Source organism: Siphateles boraxobius, unplaced genomic scaffold (assembly GCF_051911475.1).
Source record: "Siphateles boraxobius isolate OS27281-9 unplaced genomic scaffold, OSU_SipBor_1 97, whole genome shotgun sequence".
Taxonomy (NCBI): domain Eukaryota; kingdom Metazoa; phylum Chordata; class Actinopteri; order Cypriniformes; family Leuciscidae; genus Siphateles; species Siphateles boraxobius.
Genome location: NW_027509227.1, coordinates 552,501 through 574,457, shown reverse-complemented (window position 1 = coordinate 574,457; position 21,957 = coordinate 552,501). Strand labels below are relative to the sequence as shown.

The 21,957-nt window shown below is 37.7% G+C and overlaps 1 protein-coding gene across 2 annotated transcripts in view; it reads left to right on the top strand.

Moving 5' to 3' along the window:
* Window positions 1–992: 992 nt before the first annotated feature.
* The window catches only part of piezo2a (piezo-type mechanosensitive ion channel component 2a), a 222,325-nt gene continuing 201,360 nt past the window's right edge, over window positions 993–21,957 (top strand). For both annotated transcript variants that reach the window (XM_077224971.1, XM_077224970.1), the window contains exons 1-2: window positions 993–1,675; window positions 21,485–21,580. In XM_077224971.1, the coding sequence (XP_077081086.1) occupies window positions 1,609–1,675; window positions 21,485–21,580 (163 nt within the window). In that variant the 5' untranslated portion in view covers window positions 993–1,608. The remainder of the gene's footprint in view (window positions 1,676–21,484; window positions 21,581–21,957) is intronic.

Here is a 21,957-nt window from a genome sequence, read left to right as displayed (position 1 = left end):
AGCTCTTGGAAAATGAAATAAAAAGCTGAAATTTGCCAAATTCAATTGAATTTTATTCCCATATTCAGTCACAGTCTGATTAGATCTGGAAAGATTCTTTTGGAAAGACTTTTATATATAGTTTAACGGAGCAGAGTTATGTTGTCCCTCACTTTATTATTCCCTCATCCACATTTGGCTTCATTTGAGCTCTTGCTTTCTATCTATTACTCCCTGCTAAAATTACATTTCCTCAAAACTTCATGCTGCACAAAATGGCTGATGATGGACAATAATATATAGTGTATATAGATACACATACACACTGCCGTGAAAAAAATTGGGATCGGTAAGAGAAGTCTCTTCCGCTCACCAAGCCTGCATTTATTAAAAAATATTAAAAATAAACTTCAATATTGTGAAATATTTCTACAACGTAAAACAGCTGTTTTCTATGTGAATATATAGTAAAGTGTAATTTATATCCTGTGATCAAAGCTGAATATGGAGAACAACGGTACTAACTTATGGGCTACATGTGAGTAGAAATGGTAGTATGAAATGGTCTTTCGCAATAAAAGAATGTTTAACAGTTTATTTCTATTTAATAGTTAATCATTTACATCATAGACGTTTCTGCATTAACGCCTTTTTAAATATAGACATCGAATCAAAGAGGTATTGTGAAGATCAGTAATGAACCAGAGCGCCCAGCAGGGGGCGCTGCAGCCGCGGCTACACTCACACAGTATTACAAACATGACAACAAACTCGACAAATGCATCATGACATATCTGATAAAATATAAATGTACATTTAATAATGAAATAAAATACATTCAAACAGATTTTTTTTTTGGTTTACTACATTGCATTTCTTTTTTCAAGCTTTCTTTGTAAAAAATACATAAAATAGTGAGAAATACGCAATGTTTTTTTTACATGTGACGTTATTCTACAACCACTCGTTGTTATTTCTGTATAAAGTCGTGCGCGTCAGTTTCTCTCGCGTCTCCGGGACTAACACACACACACACACACACACACACACCTCTTCATCAGTGCTCGAGTCCTGCTGGAGTTATTCGTCAGTTTTGCAGGGTGGTCCTTCAGGCTGTTCATTGAGGAGGAGAAAAAGTGAGTCCAGATGCCAGTGCGCGCACAGCTGTGCCGCGTACACGCGCGTTAAACGCTCCAGAACCGAGAAAAACGCGAGCGAACGCCTTTAACAATCGCCGAGGACTGAGAAATATAACGCCACGCAGTTTTGGAGGAAACCCAGCAAACTTGGAGCGAATAAATATGCAACTTGTTGATGTTTCGCAGTGCGCGTGAAGCACCATGATCTCTCCTGTCAACAGGTAAGAGCAAAACCCAGTTTGGGGAAGAGGAAAACCCAGTTTGGGGAAGAGGAAAACCCAGTTTGGAGAAGAGCAAAACATGTCTGAGGAGAACTGAAGCAGACCTTCGGGATTATCTGCACTTTAAACTTCTTCTCGCTTTGTTCACCATGCGGACTATAGACTGAATGCCGGATCCAGGATCATGTCCTGCGGCCGAAGCCGACAGAAAGACTGGACTTGGAGAGATTTATGAATTCTGATCTCAGTTATTATATTATTGTGCTGATATGATGGCCTCGGAGGTGGTGTGTGGACTCATATTCAGACTCGTTCTCCCAGTGTGCCTCGCTGCAGGTAAGACAAAACTAAACATATATCAAGCAACATTTAATAGGTTTATATTACCCATTTAAAAATAACTTTTAAAATATAGGTAAATCTTCTTATCATTGAACACTATTTTTTTTTTATCTTCAATTAAACTACCTTATTTGTACTCATATACAATGACTATCAATGATTGTTAATAAGCCAAATTGTATGATTATAAACAATAACTGGTTTACTAGATGGCTTATTGGACGTGTCTTGTCTTGTTTAATATGCATTTCCAATTTTTATGGTGTTCAACAATACACTAGAAAAAAAGTTCTTCCTCAATATTTTTGTGTTGTTTTCCAGCACAAATATCTAAGCGTTCTTAAATTACAATACATTTACAGGAGAAGCAAAATGACTGAAGATATTAAGTCTTGTTTACTGGGATGGAAATCACAAAACTTGTGAGTTTATGCATAAAACAAGAACAAATATCTGCCAATAGGCTATGAAAAATAAATTTACAAGATTATTTTTCTGACCCCATTGGCAGATATTTGTTCTTTTTAAGCATAAATTTGCTTACCTTTGATTAAAAAAAAAAAGATTCAGAAACCCTGACTTAAGATTTTAAGATTTTTTGCTTCTCCGGTAAATGTATCTTGATTCAAGAATGTTTATTTATACAATATTTTGTTCTGGAAAAATGGTGACACTTTACAATAAAGTTGCATTAGTTGACATGAATTAGTAATGAACTGCACTTCTACAGCATTTATTAATCTTAGTTAATGTTAATTTCAACATTTACACATTACACAACATTATTAAAATCAAATGTTGTATTTGTTAACAAATGAACAAATACAGTAACACATGTATTGCTCATGGTTCGTTCATTTTAGTTAATACATTTCATAATGTCAACAAGCAGAACCTTATTGTAACGTATTACTGGAAAACAAGACAAAAATACTGAGAAAGAACATCATTTTTTTGCAGTGTAAATTCATTTTAGTCATTTTTTAAACCAGGCGCTGTCAAAAACACCTTAAAATGTACACAGATATTAAAGGTTGACGGGTTCACTGATTATGGTCCTCTACTTTCTGGACTGTAATTAATTGAATAAATTAGCATCTCATCATAAGCTTAACTTGCGGTGTGGTCATTAAAAAAGAACACAATACATGTTGAGAGAGCTCAATATGATGACGGATGAGACGCTCGTATGTTTTAATGTTTTCAATGCTGCTTTTATTTACGTGGAGTGATAAATGAGCTCTTGAGGTTAAGAAATATTTTAAAATCGCTGTGAAAGACCCAGCCCAACACAGGACATAAAAAGCCATTGATTATGATTCTATTATGATTGATTCATTGATGGATTTATTTATTTATAGTGCAAAGTTCTCTTACCAAGGAGGAATCTGAATGACAATCAAAATGTGGCCACATTATTAACTGAGCTTTAAATGTGACTTTGCAGATTACACGAGCATTTGTTTTACTCTTGTAATGTTTGATTGCTATATTTACTGGAATGTTTGATGCAGAGCATTTAAACGTTAACTATGAAAAAGCACTTATTTGCGTGCAGTTTTAATATGTTAACATTTATGCTCTGTGTTTGTTCCCTGTCATTGTTAGTTGACCCAGTTAGTGTGTGCCAGTTTGTTCCCTTAGTTACTGATGATGTTCACCTGTTGTTTATTTATTTACTTCATTACTCCTTTGCTGCGTCCCAATTCACACACTATCCGTCCTAAATAGTATTTCAAATCAGAATTAGTGCCTCTCAAATCATATGTTGAAATGAGTGTTCCCAAGAGACCCGGATGTCCTGCTTTTTCCAGGTAGAATCCGAAATGCAGATCCATGCACACGCAAATGCATAATATTGCGTGTTGGACGAGGATTCAATTAGAACTACAAACTCGAATAAAACGTGTTAAAAAACTACAAAATGGCGGATTTGTGAGTAGAGAGGTTTAGATAACGGGGTTTGATATTAATATACAGTATTTATTCAATGTTATCCACATTATATTTAATCTGCAACAACATTGTGAACTTTTATGAGGATATATCATTAACTTTTAAACGCATCATTATGCAAACGCACGTGGAGAGCTTCGACTGCAGATCAGTGCGTTTCTACATTTCTCTCAACAGAAGTTAAATTGAATTAAATGTGGAGGATTTTAACTGTGAAAAGATGATTGACAGGGCAGTTTAAACGGTGACAGGACGCACAAGATTCGTTAAAGACGTATTGTTTGTCCCAAAGCTTGCCTTCTCTTCTGCTACACGCTCAAAAGTATCTACTCTTTTTCTTCAGAAAACAGCATAGTATAATTAATATCCCTGATATTCTCCTGTGGTTTTATAATTATTCAAACATAATTTGGTTCTATTCCTCACGATCATAACGTTACGCTTTATTACGGCCACCGTATGTGACAAATATTCCATCGCAGTGTTTTCCCTGTGATAACTCGGACTCTTTTAGATGAGTAATCCTGCACTCGATGTCTGTCACACACACTGTCAGCTGAAGTAAGCATGATCTCTTCCGCTCAGCTCTGGTTTTCCCCGAGATCCAATACAGAACCCTTTATATTTACATTCTCAATCGTCTCGTTTGAGTGAAACGCCTCGTTCTGCTCCTCTGTGTCCTGATAGTGTTAAATGTCTGCTGAAAACATCTGCCTCATCTGACTCACACACGTCTGTTTTCACAGATAGTGAGGGCTTGTACTTCTTAAGTCTCCTGTCTCGGATCTCTAACAATCGAGATCTCTGCTTCCCACGACCCACTGGTACGCCAGAAACACCCAACACTGTTTATTTGTGATAAAACGCCCAATGGAGTGAAGATCAGAGAGTCGAACAGTCAAGCTTCCCTGTCTGACTGAACACAGAACTGTTCCACATCTTAATCTCGTCAGCGTCGACCGTGTGTGTGTTCCCTACGCTAAAAAATAGGCCGCAAAATGATGTTAAACAATGAGTCGTGTTTTACTCAAAATCAAAACTAGCACAACTGGTGCATACGGATCAAAACATTATAGGGTGGGAGGAAAAACAAACCATACAAGAGCTAAAAAAAACAGTTTCTGATGACACACACATTTTACATATGAATTTTAATTTGTTGCCGTCGGGGAGAAGATTCAGGGTCTTGATCTGTATAATCGTTATAAAAACTCTTTTATGCCAACTGCGGTCAAAATTTTGAATAGAGATTTTCAAAATTGATGTAGGATGCTGTTCGTTTTTATTATTGGAATGTTGTTATTCTAATTGTATGCTATGTACTACCGTACTGTGTGTTGTGTGTGATCAAAGTTGTGTACTGGCCGTGTCATGTTGTCCAAGACAAATTTCCCAGGAATGGGACAATAAAGTAAAGTAAAGTAAAGTAAAATAAGCAAGTGTTCCACCTTTTCAGCAGCCTTTAATTTTTTCCAGTCGTTTTTCCCATAAAAAGTCTTTGTTAAAGAGTTCTCGAACCAAATCAACCAGCTACGAGGAGACTCATTGCAAACTTTGATTTGAAGCAAAAAAAAAAAAAAAAAGTATTTAAAAATCACTCAAAAAGACAAGACTGTGCACTTAACGTCTTTAATGAGGGAAAATAACTGCAAGAATCACAGAAAGTCAGCATGAAACTGCAGGTGTGCTTCTGGAACAAGAACAAATGTGGGCGGGGCCTGATTGTGTCTGTAGGGAATTGATTGGATGGTTGTGGTTTGCTATTGGCTGATCTCATGTGAGTGACAGGTTGAGTCACTGTGGGATGCACGATATATCAGCCACCATATCGGTATCGGCCGATATACAGTATGTTAATTTTTAATGTTTTTGTTATCGGCCCTAGGGATGTGCTGGTTTCAGAATTGGTGATGACGGTTATGACGTGAGTCAAATGTGATGGTTCGTAACATAACCGTCGTCAGGGGGAGGCTTTCCATTAATGAATCGCACACAGTAAACAAGTCCTTAACAACAACAAAAAAAACTTTTCAATGAACGTGCTTTGTTTTAAATAAATCACACACAGTAAACAAAACCTTAACAAAAAAACAAAAAACTTTGCAATGAACTTGACGCGCAAACTGTGTGCCGGTGCGGTGAGACGTACATGCTCGGGCAGATTTGGCTTGAAGTCGCTCATCCTCGGATGCGGCCCGCGCGCACTGTTACAGAAAAAAAGCTGTGCACCCCCGCAAGCGAAATGGGGTCTTGCCGGTCTTGCGCACCCAATGCGTCATTTTTCGCGCTCGTGCGGACGCGTCGAGTATAAACAAGGCTTAACTCGTGTCAGCGCGCGCTCTGAGCGGTAAAGCGGCACAGACAAATCATCTACAGCAGTAGCAGCCTCCGAAGCACCACTAACTCAGCCTCCATTTCCCTCGTAAGTTGATATTAATATTTAAACATTCTCTATGATAAAAAATGTACGTAAAAAATATTTTAATAACACGGTTTTGGCGGTTATAGAGTTCTAATGACGGTGTTCAACTATAACATTTGATATATTAAAGCCGATGAATAACGGCTTATATCCTTCAGCTGCGGCGCTTCAGATGCGCACTGTTCAACATGATGGTTTTGAATTGCTTGAAATATGATCGGAATCACTTCAAAAAAGGAAAGACAGTTAAAGTGCAACATTTGCAGCAGAAGTCTGTCATATCTCTACATAACATTATAATAAAAACATTATAATTGTGTGCTTGGACATGGGTATTAATGGTGAGACTTTTGTTTTTGTAATCAGATTTAAAATTATATACAAATTTGGATTTAGACTTATCGGCCCATATATCGGTTATCGGCTTTCAAATATAAAGAACTATCGGTTATAGTATCGGCCAAAATGTTCATATCGGTGCATCCCTAACATGAATTTATCACAATAATGATGTGCACAGATAAATAATTTAGAATAAACACCGCAGTAATCCATAAAAAATAAGAATTGCTGGATCTGTTGCTTCATAGCAATTCCAGAATGCAGTGCAAAAGCTCAGGTTATAAGAAATTCTGGTTGTAAATATTTCACAAAAGTTGCATTCAGTTATTCTGTCCAGATGTATTTCACGCAGTATTTTTGTGCTTAGCAATATACTCGCACAAAACAAAACAAAAGTTGTTGCAGTGTGCGTCAATACAGTCATTTATGATGTTTAATGATGATTAGGATGCTGTCTTCTACGATAGGACCCTACATAGACAGCTCACTTTTGGACTTAGATAGAAAGTGTCTTTATTTCATTCTCAAGGATCCTGTAAAGGTCAAATCCTGCTCTTTTGTGAGGCACAAACCATCCGGCTTATAAAAAGACATTCACGTTAATAGTCCAAATAAAGCACGCACTCCTCTTTGACCCAAATGAATGATTTTTAAATGTTATATCCGTATCAGGTCAATCACTTTAGGGTCATAAACACAAGTTTAAGTGATTGCTGTAAACACTAGACCTCTCGTGGGTGGGACGCTGACGAAGGTGAACGTAGATTTAGGTATACCTAAATATTTTATTGAACTCTGAGGAAATATTTTGTTTGCTCGTTTACAGAAAGTAAACAACAGTTATTCACAGTTTTAGAGGATGTGATACACAAAGGTACAACCAAACCTGCCAAAAACAGCATCAGTTTGTGCAAATATTTGCGACTGCTTCTTTTGTATGGCTCTCTTCATCAGAAACAACATGCAAACTTTGCATTGTGTTGAATTATTACATACGATCTGACATTTGGACCATAACAGTGCTTTAATTCGACCCTGCACAGAAGTGTTTATGTTCACACACTTGCATACAGTCAAACCAAAATTTATTCAGACTTTATTAGGATTTTCAGTTTATTCGCTAAAGAAAATGGTAATAAAATATGAGAAGAATCAGTTGATATTTCACAGGTTTTGTCCGTCCTTCTGTTAGACTCTCACACATGAATTGTGTTGAATATCTGTCAGCTGTTAAATTTAACTACACAATTAGATAATACCAGTTTAGCTCAACCAGTTACCAAGCAATGCTTCATGTTGTTCAGTCTGTGCTGTAAAAAGGTGCATTAGTTATTAAAGAAAAAACACTTCAGCAAAACATGATCATCTCAAAGTGTCCCAATCATTTTTGCTCCCACATCTGTATAAATGTTACTGGTAGTCGCTGTATGAATAAGTTTTGTGTATAATATGTCATAGTTTACTTTATTTTGCTCTCCTCACTTACATAAATGAACTATAGTGTCCTGCACACACTAGTAAACAAATATCAACAATGATATCTGGTGTCGGAATAATTTTTGGTTTGTCTGTATGTCTCAGGCCTTCAGTACAGAATGAAGATCTGGTTTAGAGATCCACGTCTCTGTTTTGTTTGTGTTGTTTGAACGGGGTTTTAATCCACACGTAGTGTTTTGTTAGACAGCTGCTTCATTTGTGGCTTTGCAGAATTAAAAAGACAGTTTGGAACATTAAAGACGTTGTTGACACACTGTACACAGTCACGCTCTCATTACGGCTCTATATTCCTCTAAATGACCCACTGTGAAGTCACAGCGGACTAGTGCACACATTTGACCCAGCTTTTATCTTTGGCTCTACTAGCCTTGACTGATTGAAAGCAGACCAGATTTGTTAGCTCAAATAAAACAAAATGTTGTTAAAGTCAAAATTTAAAGACGAAATCGGCTTTGAACTATTAACTTTTCCATACGGAGAATGTTAGCCGCTAGCCAAATAACTACCAATTTCAGAAAACTCGTAATCTAGTCTGTATTCTGATAAAATACAATCCAGGATCATTGGAAAAACGTTCCTGTGGTGACAAAATTATATTCAAAGTGATTCACTCGGAAATTTGACTTTATGGAAATAATGTAAAATTGGTCGCCAACAGCAGTTCTTGATGGTACGAAAAGATTAATTGTCTATTGTCAATAATTATGTCACTTCTGAATGTTCAAATCATCCAGATTTTTAAAAATGTTTTGAAAACGTTTTTTCTTGGTTGTGCGTACGTTAAGGGAACATTCCATTTTGGGATTGTTACTTTTAAATGTTCTCTGAATATTCTGTAACAAGTCGTAACATTTAAAAAAGGTTCCATGAATGACGTAATGATGTTTTGAGAACATTATTAAAGACCAGGGGCCTCATTTATAAAACTTTGCGTAGGATTTGCGTCAGAAGTGGCGGACGTGCATCTGCACAGAGATATTCGGATTTATAGAAAACAGTGCGCACGCACATCCTGTGCAGTTTTCCGTTAATAAATCACAATCAATTCTAAATGTAGCGCAGCTTTTGCGGCTTCATGTCACGCCCATAGTCGCCCATTAATAGTCCGTGAAACGCCCACAAGTTAATATTCATCGATTGCGAAATCATGGCAAACACAGAGAGGAAAACCAAGAAACGTAACTTCACTCAATGTGAAGTAGAAATGATCGTTGGCGAGGTGGAAAAGAGGAGTAAAGTGTTGTTTGGAGGGCACAGTGTGGGCATTACGTCATTACGCATTCTGATGGCATCATGCCGTTTTATTACCATCCATTTGATTGCATCTGACAAGCTACAGATGTGTTATGAGGATGAATTGCATAACAGCCCAATATTATTGCAGAGCATATTTCCCTTTATTTTTGCAAATATGTGTTGATTTGCATTTTTGTTGTAATCTTCGTTTGATTTTGTTTGTTTTACACCGCAGATCGATCAAACGGGTGTTCGTGTAGGCTGCTAATTGTAAGACTTGCTTTGTGAAGTCCTCATGTTATTTATGAGAGGCAGTACTGCCATTTCTTTTACACAACGGTCTACAGTTACACACTTTCACATGTTTCTTCCATCTGCCGACGGTGTCGCCATTTCTCATTTCACCCGTTTTTGTGCGTACGCCTGGGTCAGAGTTTGCGTGTAGGACCGCGCTTTTTCCCGTCAAGTTTGCTTTTTATAAATACCAATTATTGCGTAGAGAACGGCGGACGCCTTCTTTTGTGCGTACGCAACGTTTATATATGAGGCCCCTGGTATCTTTGAATGAGCATTCTGTCAACGGTACTGGAACGTTAACGTTCTTTGACAGAACCGAGAATATTTCTCTGTTAGCGAAATCTGCCCTCAGCAAAACTCCCAATCATGCGGATTCCTGTTAAAGACCCCCTGAAATCAAAATGTACCTTTATTTAGCCTTTAGTATGAATATGTTGGCATTAAGGTTATGAATAAGCTCCAAAACAATGACAAAATTCACATTTAGGAGATATAAGCATTCAAAACTTACAGTCTTTCACTTCCGCTAAAATGGATCAGGGTTTTTATGACATCACCAATTCTCATCACATCTTCTTTCCAATCAAATGCTCTCTAGAATCTAAAGCTCCGCCCCCTCTGCTATAAACACCGCCTAGCCAAAGCGAGCGTTGACAGACACGGAGCATTATGGGTTAAAGATGTGTGTTTGGTTGCTCAAACGCTCGAGTTTTAGTCCATTTTCCAAACGTATGTTGGTTAAGAATGAAATGGCTAGAATTTATTCACCTCTACTATTGAATCCAGCGTATCATCAGCGCTCGATTCGCTTCCATGGTGCTGTCAGTCTGTGAGGTAAACTAAATGCTACTGGTTATTTGAAAAGGGGGAGGAGCCATTCAATATGTCCAGCCTTAACTTCCTGTTTCAGTGGAAAAATACGTCAACGCATCAAACAAAGCTGCGCTTCAGTGGGACTTTAAAAAGACTGAATTTCGCCCACAAAAATTGTTCAAAACAATGGTAAACGTGACTCCGTCTTCAACACCTCTCCTACAGCGTTCTGCAATCTGTCCGTCATTTACATGCACAGTCTCCGATGATGGCAGGTTTGAGTCATGCTCCATTTAGCCACGGCTTACTCAGACTCCACGGCTTCACTAGCGCTTTGTCTCGTGTCTTCGTGTTTCTTTGTGTCTGATTCCAGGCGGGGAGTCTCCTTTACAGCGGACAAAAGCCCTCAGGATTAGAGGAGCCGATGGAAGAAGTCAAGAAGAATTTGCAAAACCTCAATGATAGCGGCGTTTCTTCTGCCGAAAATTAGGTTAATTTGTAATGCAGTTGGCTCTCAACTTAATCTCCCATTGAGAAGAAGTTTTAGTTCAGCTTGAGCTAGTCCAGACAGCACAACTCTAAACGTTAATGATGTCTTGAAGGAGACAGTGGAGATTTCAACTTAAAGCCTTCACTGAGCCGTCCTCTCATGTTGAGTTTTGATGTTTCCAGAGGGCCATTTGTCACAATATAGATCGCATATCAAAGCAGCTCATAGAATAATTGTGTTTTAAAGCTTTCCATATCATATTCAGGACTGGTCGCTCACACTGCTGTGTTTAATCGGGCTCTATACGTCATATATATGATGCCATATTTCATTTCCAGGGAGAGTCATCATACACAGGGTGGTTTGAAATGGTCCAAAGCCAGTTTTATATTAAATACGTTTTGATCACCCATGTGTTCCTTCTGGGTGTTGCTGTTTCTTCTCATGCTACATAGTGGGACTATTCATACAGTTTTATCTTAAACGTTTCCTGTCTGTAATCTGACAGCTCACCCTCTGAAATACATTCGACTACCTGAAAGGAGCTTTTGTGCAATATTGGCCAACCAAAAACTAAATTCAGACTTTTTCTCACCCCGGCAATTAAAGCGAAGCTGCCAGCAACAGTCCCGCTGTACATCACACCTCAAAGTCCTGCTGTTCATAAAGAAGAAAGAGGCGGCCATTGTTACTCAAGCCAAGTTCATGCATTAGTCCGTTCTGGCGCTGTACATCTGAGGCTCTTATATATTGCTATAGCAAATCATTTGCAATAAGTCTTTAAAATCATATGATTTCGCTGTACTAATACAGCATTGCTTGAGTTCTCGGTTTTTCTCATTTCTAGTTTTTAATTTAAACTACTTTTTATTTAAAAACTAGATTAATCGCATCTAAAATAACAAGTTTGTGTTTACATAATATATGTGTGTGTGTACTGTGTATAATTATTTTGTATAAATACACATATGCATGTGTATTATATATATATATTTAAGAAATATTTACATGTATATACTGTATATATTTATAAATCTTTTATATTATATACATAGAAATATAAATATAGTATATATAAATAAAAAACATTCTTAAATATATACATGCATGTGTGTGTATTTACATATACAACATAATTATACACAGCACACACACATATGTTATGCAAACACAAACTTTTTATTCTGGATGTGATTAATCGCTGCTCCGCACCAGAAAAACATACATTTTCTAAAGCCATTTACACTCAAATATGGTTCCTATTTTTAAATCCTATATGAATTTTCAATATTGTTTTTCCTTAGGCATCACCAAACTTATTTCAACAACCAATCTTAAAAAAAGTTATTATAACATGTTAAAATGGGAAGTTGTTGGTATATGTTACGACAATAAAGCTATTTTAAAGAACATTTTAAAATTGTTTTATGCATGCAGAGCTCATATTAATTGAGAGACCACTGCACTGAATATTTGTAATTTTTCTAATTAATTCTGCACAGCAGTACTTTTAGGGTACGTTTAGACAACGATGTACTTAAAATGTTTTTCCTTTTCGTTTTTCGCGTACAGACGTAAACTTTCCCATTTCACACGGATCCATGAAAACGATAAAAAACGCTGTATTCTGCTGCCAGGCCAGTAGATGGCGATGTCACTTTTTGAAGAACACATAATTGACTGAACACATAATACGCATGCGCATTATGTCACCATTTTCACAAATGCACATTTTTATAGACAATCACAATATCATTTACAAAGGTTTTAATTTTTTGGCCCCCAAAATGTTGTTGTTGTGTAAATGAATGGTCTAAATACATAAAAAAGTTTTCAGTTTTTATTTGAAAACTGTCGTCTAAACGGTCCCTTAGAAGGGTTGTGTGTGTGATTTATACTAATGTACTATTTTGGAAATATTTTTTCAAAATCCCTCCCCCCTCTGCCATTGGTTAGAAACTCCGATGGCCCCGCCCCAAACTCATGCTATTGGCTGAGTCGCTGTTGCCGTGTCTGGCTGGTCAGATTAGCAAACAGGGCAATGTTTTTTGATTGTGCCACAGTGTGATCAACATACGAATGGTTTAGGGGCTGTTTACATGACACTAAAAACGTAAAACTTTTTATGCGTTTTGGCCGTTCGTTTACATGACAATGGCGTTTTGGGTGCCTGAAAACGCAAACTTTTAAAAACGTGTTTCAAAGTGCAATTTTTAAAAATAACTCTCTCCATGTAAAATCTGAAGACGATTATGTCATGCACATGCACATATTACATGTTCAATCTATATTGTTTCATCGCCATCTAGTGGCATGGCAGGAGAATAAGCGTTTTTAGTCATTTTCGCAGATCCGGGGATCGTTCTGACAATTGTGTCGTCGGTACGCGAAAAACTTAAAGGAAAAACTTCTCTGTTTTAAACATGTTGTTGTTGTGTAAACGTACCCTTAGTTGTCTCTGCGTATTAAACTGAAATATGAGAAAATATTGTAACAAAATATACCTTTTCTAAATATCATCCATACATCCCTCATACATTCTTATAAATTTTGAGCTAAAATCCTGGTGTTGAGAATCCAGAGTTCACGACCATGTGATCTGTCCCACAGATATACTTCAGAAGCGTCAGACGCAGGTTTGGTCCAGTGCTTCTGACCGTCACGTCATCTTCTGGCTTCTGTCAGCTCTGCTGGAGGTTAAACAGCTGCGTTCCTGCTTTGTTTGTGGGTGTGTGTGAAGTGACGAGCGGACGCTGAAGGTTACCGCTGCTCTGAATGAAGTGTGAAACCTTTAGTTGCAGAGCGTTCATCTGCAGACAAAACAAACACGCCAGAACCTTCGCTGTTCATGTGTGCATTGACACTTCAGACAAAATAGTTGCTAAATGACAACTTTTGGTAGTTTTACAGCACAATTGCATGATCTTTGTGTGAACATTCAGGGATTTACAACACAAAGACCTTTTATCGGTCTTGTTTTGCAGTAAAATATGCAAACAATTAATTTGCATGAGATATTGGGGCTTGAGGCAGATAACGTATGTTGAATTAATTTAATATTATTATTAATTTATTTTAATGAACTGTTGGCACAACCACAGTAGTTTAAAATATAATTATGCCTATTCCTTTGATTTAATTTGTCCATCGTTTAATGTGAGTGAATCAGTTATCATCCAGTGTTTCTAATCTACTCACACTCTCATTATGGTTTCTTATAAATGCAATGACTCCGGTTATTCAATGAGCCTTTTTTTTTTTTTTTTTAAAGTTCTGAGCCATAAACACTGAAACGAAATATTAAAAGCAAAATCGGTCCTGCATGGCGGCTTCCTTTCCTTCCAGCGAGCGACTGACGAAAGAAGTCATGCTGACAGATATGTTATTTGTGGCAACACAGTAAAGAGAGTTTACTTTATTTTTCAGAAAGCAGTCAGATGAAAGTTATCCAGCACACCATGATCAATCAAAACCATCAATACAGATGGAGCCGCTGTTACTTGACCCAGCACTGGTTAAATATTAAGTGGGGCTTATAAAACATTTTAATAGACTGTAGACATACGCATATTAGATTTATGTTGATTTAACATAACGTACAATGATGGACATTAAAACTACACAGGCCTGGTTCATTTTCTCTCACTAAAACACCAATATATAGAGGTTAAAGAACTTTAATTTGACCTTTTGTCAAAATATAGACATATTAAATACATATTATACAGACGCAATACACAAAACTTTACAAGGCTGATCTTATTCAGAGTTGTAGGTATTCCTACATAGTTGTATTAGACACTGAAACGTACAGACAGTCTCAAAAACAAACTACAACTTTAGAGATTGTAGAAATATTTATGTTTTTTTTCTCCCAAATTAGTTAGTATTTCTCACTTTTTATAGAAGTTGATTCTCGTGTTACGCATCACGTTTGAGCTTCGGCAAGGGCCAATGAGGTTCATTCTCGTGTTACGCATCACGTTTGAGCTTCGGCAAGGGCCAATGAGGTTCATTCTCGTGTTACGCATCACGTTTGAGCTTCTGCAAGAGCCAATGAGGTTCATTCTCTTGTTATGCATCATGTTTGAGCTTCTGCAAGAGCCAATGAGGTTCATTCTCGTGTTACGCATCATGTTTGAGCTTCTGCAAGAGCCAATGAGGTTCATTCTCTTGTTACGCATCATGTTTGAGCTTCTGCAAGAGCCAATGAGGTTCATTCTCTTGTTACGCATCATGTTTGAGCTTCTGCAAGAGCCAATGAGGTTCATTCTCTTGTTACGCATCACGTTTGAGCTTCTGCAAGAGCCAATGAGGTTCATCTCGTGTTACGCATCACGTTTGAGCTTCTGCAAGAGCCAATGAGGTTCATTCTCTTGTTATGCATCATGTTTGAGCTTCTGCAAGAGCCAATGAGGTTCATTCTCGTGTTACGCATCACGTTTGAGCTTCTGCAAGAGCCAATGAGGTTCATTCTCTTGTTATGCATAATGTTTGAGCTTCTGCAAGAGCCAATGAGGTTCATTCTCTTGTTATGCATAATGTTTGAGCTTCTGCAAGAGCCAATGAGGTTCATTCTCTTGTTATGCATAATGTTTGAGCTTCTGCAAGAGCCAATGAGGTGTGTGTGTGTGTGTGCGTGCGTGCGTGCGTGCGTGCGTGCGTGCGTGTGTGTGTGTGTGTGGTTTATACGTGTATAGAGAGAGAATCAGCAAGGGAACATGGTTTTGAATCACACGAACTACACTATTCCTGCCTGTGGTTTCTGTCCTCTCAAACGCTCATAAATTCCCCAGCATCAATGAACTGACACATTTATGTTTGACGTTAATGTTTAGTTCTAATATAAAATTTGGTATTTTGAATGTTTTTGAGTATATTTTTGTCAACTTTGGTATTATTTCAATGTCAACACCAGTGTTATTCAGGTTGGGTGTAAAAGTCCTTGCCAGGAATGCTGGGACATTTAATTCCAACAGCTAACCAAATAAAAAGCTTATGCCAAATCTCAGCATGTATTCATATTTTCATTTACCTTAACATTAGAACATTGCTAAAAAAAAATAATACAGAGTAACAATTTACTTGAAGCCTTTGTGCACTATAAAGGTATGCCTTACAATAATCCACAATTATATTTTCATGAATAATTGGAACGACAGTTATCAAACATTTATACATGGCTCCCTGGAATACTCGATTCTGATTGGTCAATCGCAGCATTCGGAAGTCATGTTTTCCAATAGTTCTTTTAGTAAAAATGCTATTGATTTTCACTTTAGGGGAATTGATTTTTAACATTAACTTATAAACCGTTACAGACAGACTTACTGTGAGCTACAATGTTAAAGCCATTAACCTGCATACTTTCAAATGTTTTTAACAGGAGAATTCCTATGAAAAACTACATTACCAATGATGCCGCAGAGAATTTAACAAATTGCATTAAAAGAAGCTCCGCCGACTCCGTTAATCACCGTGAATGACGTAATAGAGTCAGTCTCAATGTTACTATATATTTCTTCCCTGTTTTAAATTTTAAATAGATTTTGCTTCAAATTTAAGTTTGTAATGTTGCGTAGCTGGTTGCTTTGGTTGATGGCTTATAATGCTTGAATGAAGACTTTTTAAAAATCCTTTACAGGAACATAAAAGGCATATAATTCCCACTCCCAACCAGATTTTGTTGTTTGAAAGCCGTCTTGCATCCTACACAAACTGACCGAACAAAAGATCTAAACATCTCCGCTAGACTGGACCCCATTATCAAATGGTTAGTGGTTTGTCTGCTGTTTGGGATATTTTCATTTCTGGCTTTAAGCTCGAGTGAGTGACTCATTAAATCAAAGGTCTTAGTGGTCTGTCTCGCTGCCAGAGAGCTTGGAGATTTTCTCAAACATTGTTTTAAGACAGAAGCCCACAGCGCTGAGCGCCAGCCACTGACTCACTGTCACAGCATTGAGGACTGAGATTGAGAAGGATATTTGGCGTTTGATTGATATCATGTGTTGTATTTTTCCTCCATTAATTAGATGAATCTGAAGCATCGATCACAGATGATTCACTTGCATATAACAAAGATTATGTTAAGTTTCAAATCATAAGTGCTGCTGTATTTTTAATATTTCCTTGCAGCCTAGTACTCTAAGATATATTAATCTACTAGAAAAGATCCTTCGTGAAATCAAGAGCAAACAGAATTTGGTCTTAAAATATAAAAGTTAATAAAACTAAATGGCCTAATCTGTGTAATAACAAAGCAATCCGTTTCTGTCATCGTGGAATAGAGAATTATCTTTCATTCACGGGTGGTAACAGACTTAAATCAACAGTTTCAGACATCACTTCACACACTTATAAATAATGTTTTCACTTCACAATGTATTTTCAAATGTGGAAAGGAAGATCAAGAGTGAGGCTGTTCACATTTAAGCACGCAAACTCGCTCGGAGAAAAACAATGGTGCTTGATTAGAGGCAATGTTTGAAGAAAATCTCCAGGTTTAGTTGACGTTCCACTGAAACCGTGTGTGAAAGGCTCTATTGACTCATAAAACAACCCAGAAATGATGAAAGTGCTCATTGAATTTGTGCTTTTCAACTACAGTCGCAGTTTTGAGTTGCTGGGATATTTTGGTTTGCCAAACAAATTGCGAGTGTCAGGTCATTAAAATAATTTAAATATATTGATTTATTATTTATTTAACCAAATATATTGCATTTTTTGTAGTTTTTACAGCAGGGAAACTAACTATGTTTACTTTAATTTGCATCTTATTTCTGAGGTTTTAACATTTAATAGGTTTGATTGATTTATTAGTCATGAATTAGGTTTATATCAGTTTATATATATATATATATATATATATATATATATATATATATATATATATATATATATATATACTGTAGTCAACATTTGAAGTGGATCAAAAAAGTTAATCAAAGTTGTGTTAAAGGTGCAGTGTGTGACTTTTAGCGACATCTAGCGGTTCGGTGAGTTTACACTAAGGGCTCAGCCCACCGCTCACCCCTCCCTTTCGAAGAAGCTACGGTGGCTAAAACGGGACAAACATCGTCGTCTGAGACGGCAGAGAATAGCCAGAGTAAACCAATTTTCTGTACCACAGTCCATTATAAACCACATCATGGATAAAGTTTACAAAGCCATAGTCAGATGAGGATCAAGGGTCTTAATATTTAATATAATAATAGTAATCAGCTGAGTGTCTCATAAACGTAACCAGCACATTTCCCCCCACATAGCAAACCCATAATACAGCGAAGGAGAAGAACCACATGAAACTATGCAACTATATATTGTTTCTAACAGGGCGTAAAAGTTTAGCTGGCTAATATGAGCTGTAACTGTGGCTGAGCTGGTTAAAGCGTAAAGCCTTGTTTATACTGGACGCGTTCGCATGAGCCCAAAGGTGCGCGCGGCAAAAATGACATGATTGTAACAGCGCGCGCGCCTCCGCATCCCCTAGACACCATTTCCAAGGGAAAAGTCACTACTCACGGTGTTTATGGCTAGCTTCTAGCTTTCTGCTGCTTCTCTTTCAAGGTAGTGAGGAAACGCGCTCTGTAACGCTGTGTGTTCGCTGTCGGCTACGGTAGAAACATGGCGTCACAATATGTCGACCTCCATAGAAGGGGATTCCCGCGCCTATGTAGAAATAAATGCCTCCTTCTAAGGTAATAAAAACATTACGGTTTATTAAGTAAGTTCTTTATACACCACTGAACACATAGTTATGATGTCATATTGCATTTCTGTTAATAGATACTCAAAAATTTTACACATTGCACCTTTAAGACAAGAACGGGTTTGATCCAAATTTCATGAATAAAATTCATGTAATTTGATGAAAAGTTTTGATCCACTTCAAATGTTGACTACTTGTATATATATATATATGATGTCAGTTGTGTTGAAAACTAATTGCCTCGTCCTTACAAGTTTTATTCTCTTCATCTCAGTAGTTTGAAACGCCACAACTGGTATCATTACTACATGTGTGATCTAGCGTTAGCTACAAAATACTCAGTATTATTTACAATGATTTGTATTTTGCCACCATTGTTTCCATGTGTCCATTATTTGTCCCCATGCAGTTTAGAAGACCCAAATTTAAAAAAAATAACGTCACACTAACACTGGTTATTATTGAAAAACAAAACCCCAGCGGCAAGCTTTAAACATCTCTCTGAAACAATTATAATCACAAACAACAGTCCAATTCATAGCATTGTTCAATCCCAGAATGCTTTTGTGAGATGCTAACACTGCTTAATCTCAAACCCGTCAACGAGATGAGGTCTGTGCAAACCTCCACCATAAATACGGCTAGCTTCACACAACTGCAGTGCTCATGCTAGCAGTTTATACGGCTACTGAGTGGCAGTATTTGCAGCGCGGCAAAGGAAAATAAACCTGAGTTCGTTTGAGGGGCGGTGTGTTTGTGATGGCAGAAAGCCCATCGGTTTGGCTCTAAACACTCAGTGTGTCCTACGATTACCGGTCTGGCACCTCGCGTCGCTGCCAATATGAAGTTGCCGTCTGGGGAGTGTTAATGGACAGCTAATCCCGCTAATACCATAAACTGAGACTCGGCAAAATAATCATATTCAAAATCCGCACCATCAAACAATAAGGCAACGGCCGCTTATTTGGACGGTGTATTGAAATCTAAAACTGACTAAATATTGTGTGCTCAAACCCCCCCCCGAGCGTAAAAAACACTTTCAGCGGATGTTAGCTTTAAAAACAGCAAAACTGGCCAAAACACAGCGTTCCTCAGAGCAGAGAGTGTGTGTGCGGTGTCATATATACTTTTGCTGGCAATGTGTAAGACAGGTATTTTTTTTTGTGGAAACCGTGAAACATTTTATTACTGGATTATTTTTAATGAATAGAAAGAATAGAAAAGAACAGCATGTATTTGAAATAGAATCTTTTGTAACATTATAAATGTCTTTACTGTCACTTTTGATCAATTTAATGCATCTTTGCTGAATGTAAGTATTTTTTCTTCTTCTTCTTCAAAAAAAAAAATCTTACTGACCCCAAACTTTTGAATGGTCGTATAATCTTGTGAAGTCTCTGGGGAAATGTGCTTAATAATTTCACAATGCATAAAATCTTAATGATCCTAAAACAGGCTTTTTTTCTCTCAATTTGAGTGTGAAATGTGACATTTATATTTTGTGATCTTCATCAAGTCATTTAGAGTTGTTGAAAATTATCAGAAACGTAAAATATTCTTATCATGGAATCGTGAAATCATCTTTCACTCTCAAAATAGAGTTGAATCCCTCTGGTTTTGTTGCAGGAGACGCCGTTTTTCTTGCGGTCAGGTTTAGTCCACGAGAGGATCGAGAAGAGGTTGCCCTTTACAGTTAAAACAAGTTTCATTCCCAGATTCGGGAAAGCCAGGATGTGGCTTCAAATGAGACGAACCGAAGCAAATTGTCCTTCCCTTTAGCTCATTTTGCTTTAGCATTGCACACTTTGTCAGGGAAAACCAGGCTTGGAGAAACACACATCCTCAGAGAGACTAGGAATGCATGTGATGTAAAGTCCTCATGAATGTCCTCGCTGACACTGATGAAGTGATGCGTCTCATTTAATGAAGCCTGATTGAGTTACTCTCCACCAGAGAAGATGAATCTTCTGCTTTATCCATAACCCGAGCCTCAGGGACAGAAGGCTCGAGATGTCCCTCGACATTGACCTGCCAGTTGCTGAAGTCTTGACTTGCTTTCTTTCAGTGTGAAATTATTATAAATTACCATAAGAGATTTAATAGGTATATCATTTACAAAAGTGGTTGGGTTAGTTCAGGTTGGAATACATTTTTTGGGATAATTAATACCACACAAAAATATATGAATTTCATTGCATTCGATATCAAAACATCAGACCAAGTGGCATCTTAACTTTTACAAGTTTTTATTTTATTATTATTATTTGACAACTTATCCCTTTTCACACTTTTTTAAACAATTCATTTAATTTCATTTAATTTTTTTCATTCAATTTTATTATCAAAATATCAGACCAGGAGGCATCTTTAAAACAAATGATACCTTTCCCAAATTTTTTATTTTATTGTATTTTATTTCATCCTTTATTTCTTTTATCTGAATCTGAAACAACCAGTTAATTTACCTCAAATGTTAAAACAACATGCCTTTGACAGCTGAATGAGGGCCCTGCGGGGACTGTGTTTGTAGAGATGATTGATTGATGGGTGTCTGAGATAATTGCCTGTCTAAAGTTGCTGGAGATTATCTGAACATGATCTGTGCAAGTTTTGGCACAGACGTCGAGGAAACTCTATCGGTAGATCCGCTGGAATGTAGAAATGTCAGAGTTACAGATTCAGCTGTGTGTGTGTGCGTGTGTGTGTGTGTGTGTGTGTGTGCGTGTGTGTGTGTGTGTGTGTGTGTGTGTGTGTGTGTGTGCGTGCGTGCGTGCGTGCGTGTGTGTGTGTGTGTGTGTGTGTGTGTGTGTGTGTGTGTGTGCGTGTGCGTGTGCGTGTGTGTGTGTGTTCACCATAAGCCCGAGGCTGTTTGACATGCACTGAATGCACAAGATCTCAGTGCTTTAATATATGAAGAGCGCTCCCTCTAATTACAGACTTTACCTTAACAAGCGTCTGATTCACTGTGTTTTTATCACAGTCTGGAGATAGAAGATAAACATGCTCATCATTTTCTCTTCACATGTTTCTTTTTATTCACAGCATGTTTGTTCCGGTACAACTGGCTGTCCTTCGTCTACCTCATCTACCTGTTACTGATCCCGCTGTTCGCCGAGCCCACGGAGACAACAGTGCGCGGTGAGATACACTGATATAGAGTTCAGCGGGAGACGGATATTCTCCGTGTGAAGACTTGTGTGTGTGTGTGTGTGAGTGTGAGTGTGTGTGTGTGTGAGTTTGTGTGAGTGTGCACGTGAACATGAGCGTGTGAGTGTGAGTGTGAGAGTGTGCGTGTGAGTGAGAGTGTGAGTGTGTGAGTGTGTGCGTGAGCGTGTGCGTGACCGTGTGAGCGTGCGAGTGTGAGCGTGAGAGTGTGAGCGTGCGCGTGAGTGCGCGTGAGTGTGTGAGAGTGTGCGTATGAGCGTGTGCGTGTGAGCGTGCACGTGTGAGTGTGAGCGTGTGCATGGGTGTGTGAGTGTGAGTGTGAGCATGGGCGTGTGAGCGTGTAAGTGTGA